Source organism: Protopterus annectens, chromosome 7.part0, assembly GCF_019279795.1.
Source record: "Protopterus annectens isolate FY-2018-M chromosome 7.part0, PAN1.0, whole genome shotgun sequence".
NCBI classification, from domain to species: Eukaryota; Metazoa; Chordata; order Ceratodontiformes; family Protopteridae; genus Protopterus; species Protopterus annectens.
The window spans coordinates 866,910,340-866,929,299 of NC_056739.1; the positions used below are offsets into that span (position 1 = coordinate 866,910,340).

An 18,960-nucleotide genomic window follows, 5' to 3' on the forward strand; every position below is an offset into this window, starting at 1 on the left:
AAATAGCATGGGCTGTAGGGGGTGCAGGGGGGCTTGCCCTGCTAGGAACGTGTAGTTTATTTTTTTTGTTTCTTTTATTTTTTTTTAACATGTTCGAACTTTTAAATGTCGATCATATGGTCTCGGCCATATGAAAGTTGAACATTTGAAAGTTCGATCATGTAAAGTAGACCCATCTATATATGTCAGTTGACCCTCAACTAATCAAACATAAAATAATCAAACATAAAAGTTTGCTTCACAAAATATCAAAAAAAAAAAAAGCTTTTTGTGTGCACCCACACCCTCTGCTAATTACATATACAACAACTCTGCGATAACCCTACAGTGCTGAAAATCCCTGCTGTTATGCAATGTTTTTTTTTTTTTTTTTTTTTTTAATTTTGAACAGCTGCATTTTGGTCAGCTGCACTGGCTTTTTCACTTTTCAATTAAATATATTCATGTGTGTGTCTATATATATATATATATATATATATATATATATATATATACACACACACACACACACACACACACACACACACACACACACACACACACACACACACACACACACACATATATATATATATATATATATATATATTCTGACTAAATTCAAACAATAGTAATAACTTTAAAATTTTGAGAGGATCTGGACAGCTTAAGAAGAATATCTGGAAAACAAAATAAAACAGAACCTAAGAGTGATAATTATGATGAATGCATGATGAAAGTAACTTATTCACCTAATTTTTATGGTAAGCATGGCAGAAAAATTATATGACTGAACATTATAATAAACATATTTATGAACATAAGAAGTAAACTTACCTTTGCTACTAGAAGTGTTATCATTTCTTTTACAGTTTCTTCAATCAGTTCATCTATTTTAGAATGATACTGATGCTGAAAATGTAAATACAGTTTAATGAATAAATAGCCTCTAGGAAATAAAATAGAATTTTCTTCTACAACTATTAAAGCTGTTACTTGCTTTCACTTTTTAGTCTTAGTTTAATTACACAAACAAGAAAAACAGATTTTCAAAATATGATTCTTCTAAAAGCTTCTGAATTTTTTTTATTAACAGAATGTCTGAATTAATCATTTCATGGTATACACAAGCAAGATTGATTTACAAAATAAACAAATAAATAAATAAAACACTAGGATTAAGAACTGTAACAAATAATAATGAAGGAGGGAATATGGTCATAAAACACTTACAGTGTGTCATGCTAGAAACATTTAAAATAGGAAAGCACTAAATAAATACCTTGTTAACACACAAAATTGATTTATGCTATTGCATTAAACTATATAGAGATTAACCCATAATTTCTTTATTGTTCATGAATAACCTTTCAATGCACATGTTAAAAATAACTAGTGGCCTGGGTATACAACTAGTAAGGAACACAATAAATGTTAAGAAGTTGTTAACTAAAGTGTAGTTTCAATAAAGCTTCGTAGTAGGATGCAGTATAACAACTCATTAATTACATCACTACTTCTCAGTAAGAATCATTAAAGTTGCTGTGGGCGTATTCTCATTCTAGCAACAGACTATTTGTCTCAGTCAGTTAGATGAAATTTTCTTTACTAAATTAGTGACATCAGAACTATTAACTGGTTTGCATAATCCTGCACAGGGCAAGAGCTAAAGAAGGGCAGAGTAAAAAGGGGAGCAGACCTCTAAATCTAAGTTCTCCATCAAACTGCTGCTGTCTTTGTCCTGATATGAATGTGGAATGCAGTGCTGACTAGGTTACACATATTGACGTATAAATCTGTGCCTATTCCATGCAGATAGGGTGCCTCAAATTACCTTTACTAGAAATGCTTGCTCTTGTATTCTAATTGTAAATCCTTATAAATATTCAAACTATTAGTACATTCACTCATATACATATCTTCTTTCATTCACATATAACATGTCTGTTTAACACTCAATGAGTGTGTTATTAGTTGCTTTCATGTCGCCTGTCAGTTATTATCTTTGACTCTGTGCATATACTGGTATTGTCAGTCTAGCTGAATAATACAGTTACTGAATAACTTACTACTGAAATATTAAATAGATGGTCAAATATGATTTAATGGAAAAATACTATTTTTTAGTCTAACCATGTTGTCCTCCTTTTCTTGCATTCTTTACCTCCTTAGCCTTCCTGCCTTTATATAAACATTCTAATGTGTTCATACTCTTCACTTTTAAAGTACTACTCTGTTTTATGTGTAACAACCCTGTAGAGAGTGAAGTACATGCCACTGCAGAGGGATTTATCATATTCCTTTTAAATTCCCCTCCCTGAGTTTCATGGAAGGCCATTTTAAATTCACCTCTGTGATTTTCATGGATGGACACACCTTTGGGTGTTCACTGACTTCTACAGCAGCTATTCTGTTTTGCACTGTAATGCCTTTGCTCGCATCTTTGTCACTGATTTATCATCACACCCGATACCACCCTTTGAGGTACAAGAGTTGCACTTTTACACATTATTTTGGGTTGCCCTTTAGGGATTACTACACTCCCTAGACTATGCATAGTGGGAGGAGTGATTACAGCATATACCAAGTCTCTTATACTTCCTGATGTAAGTAAATCCCCACGCAACAATATCCATAAAGTACATATTATGTAATAATGTCAGTAATGGGGGTAGCAATCCCCTTTTCTATTAACCCCAAACCATGAGGCAGATTCTGCACAAAGTAAAGTACAATATAACCAAATACTGTGCAACCTCGACCACCAGGAAAGCCAGAAATCAAAGGCAGCCAATAGTAGTTATAAAAAACATGTAGAGCTTTAATTCAACAACTGATGAAAAACAAAATAAATGAATGAAACCTACATAACACCCAGTAGTTAAGTGATTTCATCCCTTAGTTCTTAAGCGGGTACCAGACCCAATTACAAATAGTATTACAGAAACTATACCGTATAGAAAGCATCAATTATTATAAAACTCTAATTAAATACATAAAAGTATAGATAATAAATGCTATTAAATTACTCCTACTTCTTCATGACTTTATGCACAGCAGTTGTTGTTTGTCTTTTCGGCTTTTCCCGGTTAGGGGTTGCCACAACAGAACTCCGGTCTGCTAATGATTGGCAGTAGATTTTCACGAACGCCAAGGTGCCAGCTCAATGTTCAACCTTCAGTGAAGGCACGCCCATTTACGCATGTCTTTCGAACACCCACCCAACCACGAGGAGGACATGCAGACTCCACACAGAAGGCACTCCCTGCACTCCAGCCAAGCATCGAACGGGAGAACCTCTTGCTGTGAGGCAACAACGCTACCATGCATGACAGTAAACTAGCTAAATGTCATTGCTGTCACTCTGCAGTTCCTCGACAGAAAGCATTATTATGAGCCAATCAGTGAGCTGCTACTACACTCCCAGTGTAACATTTCCTACTTAATGCTGAGTCGGCAGTATCATCCAATATTCTTAACAACTGCATCACTTGTTCCTTGCAGTAATTACCATTGACTGCCCATTCCTTTTATGAATCTAGAGATGCCATTCAGTTATAACCATACCTTTCATCACCTTGCCTCAGAGGTGTAGCTGGCTGCTCTTCAGGAGATAAGAACTGTTACACTTTACTAATGTTTAACTCTGCTTCTATTCTTAGACCTCCCTAGTCTTTGCTTGCTGTTGTTGAAAACTGCTATACCTTAATGAATGATAATTACATATATTTGGCAAAGGAAATCTGCCTTGTATGCTTTTGCCTTGGGACAACATGACCAAAATCAGTAACTCCACATTTTGTTTTATTTGTCCTACTTGCTGCACCCTTGAAATATACTTGCACAATGTTCTTTTGAAACTCTAATTTTCATACTATTACATTCTCTGGGATCACCATGCTTGAAATGTGCCTTTATATCCAGGACTTATGAATAACCACATGAAAACACACTGAAGTGAATAAGCCCTTGTACCAAGCTTGATGGTACCTAGTCACTTCTACAGTAATTGTGTGAATGCCCTAAAATATTAACTAGGTTCTATTTATTAAAAAAAAAAAATGCAACAGAACAAACTGTCTATATAATGCAGACATCACCTGTTAAAATTCTATTAAAGCACTACTTGTAACAAAATAATGCAAAGTGCATTATTTGTTACCAGGAAAAGGAATCTTTTCTAAACGGTGACTATAGTGAAGGGAATGAAGCAATACAGTTTTGTGATGGACACACTTACCCACTTTTTCATAAACTTTGAGATGATGGCAAACAGAAATTTAAAACAAAAGTAAATGGATGCAGCAGAAGAAAAGTAACAGGAAAATGACATAAAATAAAGTAAAAGTGAGGCACAGAAGGGAAGGAATATACTTTACCATGTAGAAAGTTGCACATATAGAAAAAAAGGGAAAATGTTATGTTGACAGATAAATGGCTTTCTTTTAGAATCCTTAGACATTGATGCTATATGTTGAAGAAAATCAACAGTGATATAATTTTTGTATGTTTTAGCTGATAAGTAGTAATTAAAGAGATATCAAGCTGGAAGAAATAAACAGAATGTATGCATAGTCACTGCACAATATACATAAGCTTAATGTGAAAAAAAAGAAAGATGTGCACATGCTCTGTTCATAGGTTAGTACTAGACTAACTGCCCTTGCGAGCCATTTCCAGCCTAGCCAATTATCCCTTGTGAGACTCAAACTGTGCACTTTCTGTTTGCAAGGCAAACACATTAACCATTAGGCCACCCTCCCAACAACATGAGAGCATGTTTCTAACATTCACTCATCACATAATTAGGCAACCATTGGAACAACTTAACATTTTATCTCTCAACCGGCTATGCTAATTAGGATGGTATATTAAAAAATATATATAACCCTGATGCTCATTAAACTGTACTAATTGAAAAACAGAGTTAATAAAACCATTTCAGTAAGAAATGTTTTACTCAGCATAGTTTTGATTTTTCCCCTTTTAAGATAATACCACGTTTCATCATTTATCAACAACAGCAACTGAAAAAAAACCTGAACAGAAGTGCAGCTGTGTGAGGAACTTAAAGTAAAAAGTTAACAATCAATGCATTCTTGATTACATATCTACACACAAGTGGTTATTTCCACAAAAAAAGGTATTCTTTGGCAGTCAGTTTCCACCATGCGCCTAGACAGTTTCCTGTTAATAGAGAAGATGCCACTCTCTGAGATTTACATTACACAAACATGACAAAATATCAGTTGTTACAGCAGCTCTCTGCCAATAGTTAGAACTAATTATGTTACATGGTAACTGTTACAGACATTTTTAGAGTTCTAGACACTAAGGGATCTTATCTGTGCAGTAGGCTGATTCTGGATAAATAGGTTATTTGATCAAACATTCCACAGCCAGGAATCATCCAAATTCCAGAAATGCATTAGGACTGGTAATATATAGGGGAAGAAGAGGAAAAAACAAATTATGAAGGATGCGAGGGTGAGATCCTAAACTGTGAGGATAATAATGTCTTAATTAGCTAAGCTACTGAGGTGTATTTTGTACAGTAATGCTTATTTTCTGAATTCCTATCTTCATAGTTTGGTAATAAAACACTAGGTAGAATAGCTTATGAATCCAAAGGCCAGCAACAGACCTTATCAAATATGCTTTGAACAAATACTGTAGCAGAACCTCATCTTAATTTGGATGTGCAATCCGAGTTGTTGTGTTTGGAGAAAAATGTGTATTAAAGACTAGGTCAATAACTTGCAAATAGTTGCTACTAGCATTTCTACAAAGAAGACCAAAGAGGAGGAAGTACTTCTATTAGAGCATATTATGAATGTCCCTGGAGCAAAGAAATTGCACCGTAAGTCATATCAAAGTATGATGTTTCAAGCAATCTAACTTTAACAGGTTTGTTTTCCAGTTGGATTTCTTGGTTTGTCAGGATCAAAACAAAGGAAGCTTTATCTCATATTTTAAAATTCTTTAATCAAATACAAATATTTGCCTCCTTAGGTCCATAAAGTGTAACATGGACTCATCTGGATTTTGAGGATGACGGTAAAAAGAAATAAACTAGATCTATTAATTCATGATAGGCTAGACATTACCTTGGATATAAAGGAATACTGACAGAAATAGCTTTCTTGTCCTTATGAAAAAAGAAGCAAGTCAGGGAGCATATATATTACTGTAACTCTTAAACTGCCTTAACTGAAGTCATTGATTAGATAAAAATAGTCCTGCCTGAAAGATAAGTCAAGTAATCTTAGAAATAGAGACTTCATCATTACTTCCAAAAAGAAAAGTTATGTTTCTGTGAGGGGAGAATTGGCTTTGTAGAATGACTACAAATTCCCTTCAGAAACATTCTAAATGTAGGAAGGAATCTAGGTAAGTGTACAAAAGAAGACAAGCAGAGCAATACAATTTAAAAGATGATGATAAAATAAAATAAGTGAATAGATGATGCAGTCAGCAATACTAGTGAGTTTTGCCTTAAGTGACTGCATGCCTTTTCTATAAATTCAGACAGTAAGCTCTTCCAATAGTACTGTTCCTATCTTCTGGTGGAATTCTGCAATCCAAAATAATACCACCTTTAAGTAAGAACCAATTTTCTCCACCTTCAAGACAAAACAGAACTGACAAGATGGCAACTTTCTTCCTTGCTGTATTAGATGGTCCCTTTTGATTAGATAATGTAGAAATAGTTTTGCTGTATCCAATAGAATGGAGTATCTAGGCTGTCTTAGCCAATAAAAAGTAATGAGAGTTAAGTGTTTTGTTGCTTTTCTTGTAAAACAAAAATAAATGCTCCCTTCTTTTCTTGCTTTGAGCAACACTGACTGGACTAGGAGTGAGGGAAATGTGTAACAATGATCCATTCCTTTGCATTAATGGGCTTTTTTAATTTGTGGCCCAAAACTTCGGAAACAGAGCACTGATATGATATTCCATGAGATCTAACTCTTACATTTCCAACATGTAAATAGAAAAGACTGCAAAATGAAGTCATTACTTATAATTCAGAAGCACAGAGTTGCTTAGATAGATAGTGAATACCCTAAAGCGGAGAAGTTGCTCATAACTGAGAAGCACAAAGTTGCTTAGGCAAACTGCAAAGCTAATAATGGCATAGTTGGGCTCAACAAATCCTACAGCAGAATCACCAACCAACAAAGTTGATAAGATGTTGTGCCGCATTTTATGTTGTCTGTCATTACTTGCAAGACACCTGAAAACAGACATTTCAGAAAGCTTTAACAGTCTTTACCAATAGAGCTTACTACAAGTTGATATCCAGCTTGATCTGATTTGTGCTTAAACTTCCTTGAACAGTCTTGCATGCAAAACAAATTGCTGTTTCTAAGTCTGATGTATATGTTCTAAGAACATGAGAAGGGGACAGATTATATTCAACTGGATAGATATCACCCACTACTTTAGTGTCTTAATTAAGACATACATTGTTACACTCTCCATGTCCAAGCAGATCTCGGTGTGGTCCTAAACAGAAACTTCCACACATGAACCCTGCTCTTCTGTACTACCATGTTGTTTGCTTACAAATAAAGGTCTGGCAAAGTGTCTACTAATGATCACAGGCCACTGAAACAAGGATACAAAACTATGAATTATTTCTTAAATCAAAAGGCCATCTGCTGCACTAAACTGAGCAAGGCCCTATAAACATCCTGTATGAGAAAGGTCCAGTTTTGACTCATTCCTTAACAGATCAGAGTGTCTACAAGTGGTATTATCAATCTAAGGTGATCCAGCATATGATCTCCTGTGCTGAGTCAGGATTACCAAGCTACTGTGGTAAAGATAAATACAGATGCCTCTCAGGCTTTAGGTCAGCACTGTTGGGGAAACATATTCAGCGAATACTCTGTATACATTATCTAACTGAATAGAAGGACTATGAAGTGGATTGGAAACTGAGAACTCTTCACTTTGGTTTAAACACCGAAGCATGACATGAATTCTTTAAATGCAAAACAATAATTCAGGAATTCTGTTTTAGCAAGAATAGCAAAGTTTTAAGAGTAACAAATCAGAACCTTCTGCCACTGAAAAATTAAGATTAAGCTTGTTCAAAACTAGTTTTCAAATAACTGCCTTTGGCCCTGAAGTAGTATTCTATTATCTTGTAGTGACAAATATGCCAGTGTTTTTCTCTTCCTTAATATCTTTCCCAAAATATGTCTTTATTTATCCAGACTAGAGTAGCATTTGTAATAATAATAAGAGAAATATTTCTTTTAGAATTCTGTTCAATAACTTATATCTATGACAGCAATTACAAATCTACTGAGATGTCATTTAATTTTTTTTCAGTAAATTCAAAATTTTGTCCAGAGGAGGACCTTTGCGATGGGAGGTATAATGATGGAAAGTATGTCAGCAGGGAAGGTAAGTGTTTTACAGGAGTTTTGTAAGATAGTACAGGAAGGGGATTATTCACACTGTCAACACAATACTGGCTAATACACTTTCAAAGGCATCCTAAAAATAACTGCTTATGTAATCTATGCATTCTTTACTTATGGATATTATTATCAAGGCATGGAAGGACATTATTTTATGAATGATAAAATAAACCACATTTTCAAGTTTTTTGTTGAGAAACTGTGTTATAACAACAACAGCAACATTGAATATGTATACATTTTAGTATATAGGTAATTAAGAGTCACCATTATGAAATTCATATATGATATTCAAGGGGGTAATTTCTAGAAATGAAAATAAGTAATGGGAATGCTCCTTGAAAATGTACATACAGCACAGATACAGAAAACAAACTAATGCATGTCACAGCTTAAATGTTCACTTTAAATACAGATATAAGAGACAATTTGCTATCAAAAGTAGCGGGAACACGAATAACTGTAGAAACACTGTTTTTAATTTGCCACAACTACAGAATCAAAGTGTTGGCACTAGTTGAACACAGAATAAAGAGTACCAGGATGTGGTATGTTTGTTGGAAGAGGTTAAAGTATTTTTGAAGGATTACGTAAGATTAAATTTATAATGGCCTTATCTTGATTTGATGGATTATTTTAGTCACAATTGTTGCTGAACTGACAATAACATTAAATCCTAAAAGAAAACAGATGCTATTCACATAAATTGATTAATCGTTCTTAGTTATCAATGTTCACAGAATTCAACCATAGTAATGGTGACCAAGGGCCAAATATATATATATATATATATATATATATATATATATATATATATATATATACCCACTCTTTTTTCAATATTGAAAGGGATAAATCAAGGCTGCCTTCTGGCACCCTAGTTATTTCTCATATACATTGATGAAATGATTTGAGAAGCATCTAGTTTAAAAGGAGACAAAAATCAGAAAACAGACTAGTACTAGGATAAACTGAGGATGTATTACTATTGGCATTATTTTCCATATTTAAAGAAATGCTAAAATTAAAGAAGTTATGGAGATATTAAAGTACATGCAGTAAAAGCCAATTCATGATGTTTAACCAAAATACAGAAACACATAAACAAATACAAATTATATTTAAGTTATAAGCAACAACAATTTGTAACAATTTATAGATAGCTGGATTTGATGTATTCTAACACTTTTTTCTGGCAACTGCATATTCATCAATTGAAATTAAAGACAGAGAAATAAAGTCTTGATCTTTACTGCTTAGATAAAGTGCATGTGAATATTATATATCTACCCGTTGACTAAAATCAAAAGTTTACATCCTTATTTACTGTGGTGAAGATATTTGGGTCTAATTAGAATGATCAATTTACTCAAAAGTTATATAAATTAATAAAGCATTTGTTTTGCTATTGAGGGCCATTCCCTGTTGGTTATAACAGAGAATATTTAGACTGCTAAACAGGCATTAATATATACTACAATACTGTCAAATTGAATGAAAAGTATAACACTGCCTGAAAAGGTAATTCTAACGTAAATACAGTTTGAAAAACTTTTTGGTAGCAACTCAAAAAACAATCAGTAAAGTCTTGAAAAGATAAGGATTAATTGACCTTAAAATAATTGCATAGAAAAGATACTGTGCTGCAAAAAATATGCTTACCATGTTAGAACAACTAAAGTATAGACAGGTAAAGATAAAGAAACAACAAAAAGAAGTATTTCTTAGAAATATAACATTTACTAAATATACAACTATTCAGTCATCCAAAATAGTGAAGAAGTTTTGAGAACTTTTATGAGGTATACAGTTAAGATCTATGACAAAACTTTGTTAGAGAAAAGACACAAAATACAAGTATTGCTCCTCCTTGCCAATGTGGCAGTCAAGTAACAGACGATCCTATTTATATCCTGATGGAATGTAGTTATACAGGAACATTAAGAATGCCCTATTTTTTAAACTGTATGTCATGAATAGCAGAATAGGCCATGAATATCATAATTATTTAGAGGATAATGACAATCATTTTTACCACAAATGACATTTTTACAGATATACGAATTACCAAGACCATTTTTTAAGATTCATGCAAATAGCCATTATAGCCATTTGAAAGTCAAAAAGTCTAAGAAAAAAACAAGCCAGAGCATGATGGGAATGGGAGGCATGTTGCTGAGAAATCAGAATTAGAATTACTGGCAATGCTTGCCTACTGTATCACATTATAAAACCAATTTAGAACATTTTTAAAATACCACACTTGTTTATTGTGACGTTACTTGATTTTTGTGTATTTACTGTTTAAATGAGAATGGCTTTTAATAGAAAAGTACTCATATTAATTATATATGACTTATCATTGTTGACTCTAAGACTGAATTTTTGATATTTAAAAAAATAAAAAATGAAATTGAATGTGATCAAATTATAAGGTAATGCCATTCTAGCTAAGACAATAAGCTGAAGTATAAAACTATAAATATTTAATGAGGTTGTTTTTATCTAAAGCAGAGGAAGCCTCCAAAACATTTTGCCTACTGAGACATTCGACCCACTGAAAGCCAAGACTTAACATCTACTACATGGTCTGTCCCTTGAAGACTAACTTCCAAAAGAGTTATTGAAATGTCCTTTTACTTAACAGATGATTTATTTACCCTTGTCAATAAAAACTCTTGTCAAAAAATGATAACCCTTAGACATTTTTGTGTTACTTCTATTTCCCAGATCAAGAGCAAGGGAAGCTGCCTTACGACTAAAAAAGAACAGATGAAGCAGGAAGTCTTTCAGTATTTGCACTAATATTCTTTGCATATGATTGACTTTTAAGCCAACTTTTTCCTTGCCATTATTTTAGTTAAAAGATGCTAATAAATGCATAATTGTAAGCAGAGATGTTCAAATAATGGGGCAGCTTGAATGCTGTATTTACTAGTTTTAGTTTTTTTAGCAATACTGGCACCTGAACTAGCCTAGCCTTGAAGAAAGCAGCATATTAACTTTTTAACATAAGCATCATATACTTTAGACTCTTTAGCGGCTGAGTTAGGAGATTATAAAGTAGTTTCTTCTCATTCTTATTTGCAACAAACTGACCTTGTGAATATCTCATGGAATGAAACTAAATAACTTCTCAGATGGTGTAGAGATTCAGTAATAACTTTTTAAATCTTTAAGCCTTCAAATAATTGCATCTAATTAAATTAAAACAGTCTCTCGCAAAGCTTTCAAAATTTGATACAAGGCAAGATATGCTGAAAAAAGATATTTTTTATATATACACTCACTGTCACTTTATTAACTCTTATACTATTAACAATGTGAGATAGCTATTTGAAAAGATTAAAAAATACATTTAGAAAAGAGATAAAATTAATGTAATCTGGCAGGACATCTACATTTTATTTGTCTAGCTCTTCACAATGAGACTTAGCCCTCTCAGTTATAGTGCAAATTGTGGAATGTTTTTAACACAACTGCTTACTAAATCTCATCTTAAAATCATGTTTAATTTTAAAATAAGTCATAACAAATCTTTAATAATAAGGAAATTTAAATGTAGCATCTTAAGTATTGTCTAAAAATGCATGGAAATCACTGTTTCCTGCTTCCCACTTTTATTCTACAAGGTATCTGCTTAGAAAAAATATTTCCAGAAAGTTCATTGTATTTTAATAAATGTATTTAACAATATCCTTCACAATGTGTGCATTTTAAGCAGCCTGTCAAAAAGAATTACAAGAAAAAAATACATAGTATAAGCATTTGCTTTCTTAGGTTTACTTGCTTCTGACAAAGTTAAAACACAGCTCATGTGAAGAAAAACAGCTTCATTTAGAATTTTTTATAATTTAATTTAGAACACAGCTACTTTGTTGGTTTATTCAGTATTATTTATAAGAAAAGAATACAGTGATGGCATATTTTTACCTTTATAAGTGAATCTATTGACTATTTTATTAATATTAGGTTTATTTCAAAAAGTAATTTTGTTTTGTTTTTTTGGAAGATATTGCTTGGATTTTATCTAAAATTGAGAATTTCTAAAAATTATTTTCTTTTTTTAAAGATTTTACTAGAGATTAAATAATGAACAAAACATTAATACAGCACATAATAAAAATACAAAGATGCCTACATCAAACAGTTCTAAAGCTAATTGTAACTAACATTAAATAAATTAACCAATATTTTTTTTAATAATGTGTGTGTAGTTCACTTTGACAAATAGTATTAGCAATCTTTTTTAAACTCCACTAGAGTGAATAGACACATGTTCCAGTTTTAGTAACAACTTTTCTTGCAGATTGTCAGACCATTGTATCGTCTTCTGTTAAAACTGCATGATTAATTTATATACAGTAGTTCCAATAATTAGCTTTAAACTATGATTTACAGTTTCTTACTATTTTGTACATTTTGTATAAACAAGATTTACTAGTTTCAGTGTCTGATTCAAAATTAATTAAAAATTATATATATTCAGGATAGATTTTTAACCATATCAGACACAGTTTCTAATTTAGATATTATATTTTGTCTATTAACTTGAATAATGTCAATTATTTTATCAAAATCATATTTTATAAAGAATTCAGTTGGGAGTATTTTAATACCATTGAAAAATTGATTCCAAAATATTGAATTATTATTTTTTAGAATTAGCATTTTAGATATGTTGGAAGACTCTAAACAATCTTCTGTAAAGACTATAGGGAATAATGTAAAGAGCCACAGATTGAAATCTGGATCTCCATAAATACATTTTCAAAATATATTAAGAATATTATTAATACATTATGAAATGGGATTTATTAATGTTTTTGGGAAAATAATGTTTTAATAACCATATAAGATTATGATGTAATATTTAATTATACAAAGCAGAAATACTATTTTTGCTTAACTACATGGTTTCATATATTAATTTCCATTTAGCCATAATTTGGGGTTTAACTGTTTTAATAACAAAAGATAAAGTGAAGTATATAATTCAATATCAGGAGATCAAATGCCACCATTTTCCTAATATCTTGTATGATGTTCAAAAGAAATCCCATATTTGTTACAATACCAAAAAAATTGAAATATATTATACATTTTTTACAAGGAGAATATAGATAAATTTTAATCATTTTAAAGTCAATCTTTCCGCCATAATAAATAAATGTTTATTCCATTTAGTTATTAACTGGGTGATAGTATACAAATATGATTACAATTAACTAATGCCATATGTTTACAATTATCAATTAATAAAATACTTAAATATGTAATTTGTTTATTATTCCAATTAATAACATTATTATTTATTAGTAAGTCATTTAATGTACTAATTAATAAACCAATTGTTTTACTTTGATTGCAGCATAGACCAAAAATAATTCAAAATATTTTTATGGGACAATCAGTGATGAATCAATATTACTTATTGTTAACAAAACATCAAAAAATATTTCTGATGTAAATGTATCTGTTATATCGAATCCAACAATTTCAGTATTAAACCTTATATAACTGTCAGAAGTTTCCATAATCAAAGCAAATAAAGATGACAAAAAGACCAACCATTTTTGAGTGCCTGAAAATTAACCTGTTTGGTTTACACTTTACTAGTGAGAACTCTATGGAGAAAATTTAATACAAAATGAACTTCTTATATTTATCTCTAAAAGGAAAACTCGTAAAGTAGGACAGTTTAAAATACTTAGAAAACATATAGAAAGTAAAATTATATTCTGCGCAATACATTTTCATCTCCCACCATTAATGTACTCTGTTTATATCTGAAATTGTTTTAAATGAAACATCAAAAAAGGAAAGGTTCATAACAGCATGATGCAAGACTCTATTAGTCACATGAAGCAAAAGAGCAGTCCTATGAAAAGAAAGGTCCTCATTTTGATAAGTGGAAAAGTGGAATTAATTGAGAGGCCTTGGCTTTTGGTAGTTTGAGGTAAAAAATAATAATTTTATGAGATGTCAAAATATCAGCCTTTTGGTAAGGCAATGAATTAGTCAAGGATTTAAACATTTGTTATTGTTTTAGTTCAAATAAATTTCATAGCTACAAAAAAGATGTGAACTTGAATGATAAAATAAATTAAAGAAGCTAAAGCAAGCCACAACAAATTCCTGATTAAGAAATAAAAGATTCAGTAGTAAATGTTTTCATTTGCATTATTCTGCACTATTAAATAAAAAGCTTTACTATTCCAGTCAGTAAAATTCATCTAATAACAGAAACCAGGCACTTCCTGTTGCAACAATATAAAAAAGGTATGACATATAAAATGTAAATAATGATATGCTCTGTTTTAAATACCTTTAAAATTTCAAAGCATTGTTCAGTCTTCATAGTTCGCAAGCATTTAGCAGCATCTGACATTTATACTCTTTCTAAAAAAGATTGTGTCTACTGATTGAGTGATGCTATGCAAATGCAGGTAGACCAAAAGAACTCTCCAGTGTAGTCTGACCTTACAGTAGGTATTTTTAAATCTAGAAGATATGAAGGGTGCCTCCCAGAGTAACTGCTCCCCAGTAAAAAAAGGTTTTACTTATAAGTTTGCTTTATTAGTTATCAAAATTATCAACATGATTACTTCTAATATAATATTCCTCCATATCTACTTTCAGTTACATCAAGACTGGCCTTATCAACAGCATAAAAGACATGCATTTCTTAAAATTAAAAATGGTGAAGCAGTGCCTACAGAAGGTAGCATGGACATGTTTCTTATTTACATCTATCTGGATATGGCTTCCTGACGTGAGTGTTTTACAAACTGTGGTTGTTATACATCATGAGCCAGTCTGCTAAAAAAAAAAAAAAAAAACCTTTCACTAATCTATGTATTTATTTCCAAGGAAAATGTAAGTCTTTCACCCATGATGCCTTGGTAAAGGCAGGTATACAAATATCGTTCTGGGACTCTCAGAGCTCTCATTTCGCAATCACAGCATTCAACCTCCCTTGATTTGGCTATCATTTACTGAACAACAGGCTGCAACTATTATGCAATGACTGAAAAAGTTGTTTCTCAAAAAAGTTACCATATATACTCTAGTAAAGGGCGTGCTAAGATTTCTGTCAAAATGATTTGATATTTGACACAGTACTTTAGAATCTCATTTAGCAGCAGTTATTATATATGAGAATGGCAGCAAAGTATTGACCTTTTGTGTTCCTAAAAATGCACACTGAGGCAGGGTGCTTATTAACCTTCAAAATATGTCTTAAGTATCCAGTGATATTATATGTTGTGAATTCAAAAATATGTACTTTTGCAATAAATCTTTTAAAACAATAACTACAACATCTGGGAAAGAAACTATGAATATTTAGTAGCATTGTTGTGGTAATACCTAAAAATAATATTATCTCTTCTTCTCACTTACAGCACCAGAAACTGATTAGCATTCTGGGGGGGAGGGGGTGAATTCAGTATGTGCTAGCTTGGAACAACAAGGCTGGCAAGCTTTGCCAGGGCTGTCCTGCACCTTTCCTTTCTTGGCTTTTGCATTCTGAATAAAGCTTTTATTTTGCCTCCATACTGTCTTGTTTATGGTGACCTAGCCATGGACCCTAACAACCATCGACCCTTTAGCTTCACCAGTTTCATCCATATGTAAAGTTATGAAACATTATTTTAGACCTCATCAGGATATTGAAAATTTCATAAGCCTGGTCTCTCATCAATTTGACTTTATCAAAGGTGGATTCTGCATCTTTAACCTTGCTGATTTCTTTAAAAAAGTAAGTGAAGCAGTTGATAGTAGTTATGCAGTATATACAGCATATTTGCAGATGTCCAAGGCTTTTCACACTAAATCTAATGCAGACATTATTGACAATCCTCTAAATTTATACATACACATCTATCTATCTACACACATATGTTGTAATGATGGATAACTAATTAGTTGCCTATGTGCTTAAAGTTACAGTTGCCACTTCCAAAATAAAAAATGTTAAAAAAATAAAAAAATGTTGCCAGTGGAGTACCACAGGGCTCAGTGTTGGGCCCTCTCCTATTTGGCATCTATTTTCAGAGGTTCTCATTATCAATCCTTACCTATGGTTATCTAGTTTTGCAGACAGTTGTCACCTAGGTATTGTTATTCTGTCCTCCAGTCTCACAATTGCTCTACCATGAGTTAGACTATGTTGACTATTGTACTATAGTCAATGATCTCAAAATAAAATGTAAAAAACATAGCATATTTATTTTGGTAAACATTTTCTATATCATGCCATATTGGTGATACACCCTTCTAATCAGACACTATTATAAGAAATATAGGCATTTATTGGATAAATGCTTATATTTTCAGTCATGTGTACATAATGGTTTTGAAGGTATTCTGCCTGGCTCACTGAATTTTCAAATGCAACTCCTCTAGATCCTTTTTATTCATCTCATTAGACTCACAACTGAATATAATATCCCTTTTGACATGTGTTTGCCCACTACAAATGCTTGTATATAATATGATCTATTTCAACATTATCCTGCAATGGTATTGAATATATACTTTTATTCAATATGCTTTTTTTGTAACATGTACCAATTCAATATACTATGTGTACCAATTCAATATACTACTGTGTATCATTTTCTAATAATGCACTGTCAAAGATGACACTAATGTTTAAATTATCTGTGATAATCTACATTTGCCCTTCTATTACATTGTATCAATGGAACTTTTCTGCCCAGGCCTCTCCAAAAGTGGGTTTTTATACCCAGTCAAATTTCAACTGTCAACAAATGAAAATAAATAATAAATACATAGTTGAATCTATTTCACGTAAAATTTTGCTATTTAATTTTTAAAAGTTTGTTGCTGGTCATTTATCTTTTTCTGAGCTTCAGGGCAGATATATTGAACTGTGTACACTAACCATTGTTTGGTATACTTCTATCAAAGAGTGACTGCTCAGAGCTAAAGTTAGCTGAGTTAAGGGGTAAATAGTTATTCAAGTTGTTGGTATTGCTAGTATAATCCTGCTGGTACAGTATTACACATACTGAAAAAGAGGTTGTTGGTATGGGAGAGTTTACACTCCTCTCAAACCTTTCCAGAAAATATTGTATGTATATGTGTGTGTTTGCATGCAAAATAATTATGGACAAGTTTCAATTACTGTTGCTAATACTTCGCTTGAAAGAGGGGATTCAGTCAAAGCCCTGAAAAATCATGTGGTGTCAGCAATTATAATAGTGATCTAGAGATCTACAGAGTAAAAATTATTTGGTCATGGCATGTGTTGGCTCTTATCACAGCAAACATACATATTAACTATATGCTCTTAATGCCCATCACCCCTTGCATATTAATTGGCTTGCAGAAAATACAGATTGAGACACCATAACTGCACTTGTCATACACATTTTTGGAGCAAGTGGTACAGATTTAATGTTTGTACCATTACAGTACCTCATTCAAAGGTACTGTTAGTACCATAAGTGAGTAGCACAAGGTAGGGCATGGTAGACAGGTGGGTAGAGCATAAAGCATAGCTTGTGTCAATCAATCACATTTAAATTGCATTTCTATTCATACATCACTACTAACATTTAGAATAATTTCTTTCAAAAAACATTATGGATCACTTTCCTTCATGATGAATTGACACTTCAGCATTAATGCAGGTCTTTTGTTCTCAGCATTTCTTCCATGTGTTTCTGTGAACTATCTGTGAGTGAAACAGTACTGCTCTTTGAAGTATTCACACTGATATAGCCTTAAATCCCTTCACTAATAACAATTGTGTCCTAACAACCTACATATCTACTAATGCTATTAACTACTCTAAACACACAGCCCCTTATAACTGACCTCATAAACTTTGACATCAAGAATCTTGTTAAACTTGACCATAACAGTCTGGCTTTGTGAACAGTAGATCATGTCTATATAAAATAGTAAATTTCTTCAAAATGGTTATGGCAGCTGTTGATGGTGACCATGCAGTGCATGTGGTGTACCTTGACTTGCCCAAGACCTTCTACACCATTCACCATGCTAGCATCATACAAAAGCTAAATGCTTTAAAAACTGACCCACATGTAGTAAGATGGACAGCCAGCTAGATGAAAGAACTTGCACAATTTGAGGTGCAGGTGCCTCATCCAAAATTATGAAAGGAACCAGTGGTGTCCCCTTAGGGCTCAGTGCTGGGACCTTCCTTTTAGGTATTTACTTCTTAGATCTGAAAGCAGAGAGATAAGACCTTTTGCTAACAATTTGTTCAGTCACTCTATGACAAATCCTCTACAATGAATTCTCCCTTTTAACTCTTGGTATACTAAAATGGATTCAGACTAAATACTAAAAAGTGTACTATCATCCCTTTTGCTAGGCAATCCTTCCCCACATTATGCTGTCTAAACAAATACATCTGCAAAATGAAAATGTAGTTAGGGATCTAGGTACTTGGGTAGATAGCTCCCTCTGTTTTGGCCATCATGTGACAACAGTTGGCAGGGAATCCTTTTATTTAGCCTAGCTAAATGCCAAAGGAATTCCATCAAGGTCT

General features: G+C 32.4%; 1 protein-coding gene across 15 annotated transcripts in view; it reads right to left on the reverse strand.

Annotated features, from left to right (window-relative positions):
* CADPS (calcium dependent secretion activator) overlaps window positions 1–18,960 on the reverse strand; it is a 2,296,269-nt gene that overhangs the window by 349,992 nt on the left and 1,927,317 nt on the right. For all 15 annotated transcript variants that reach the window (XM_044077436.1, XM_044077434.1, XM_044077437.1 and 12 more), the window contains one exon: window positions 817–891. In XM_044077436.1, the coding sequence (XP_043933371.1) occupies window positions 817–891 (75 nt within the window). The remainder of the gene's footprint in view (window positions 1–816; window positions 892–18,960) is intronic.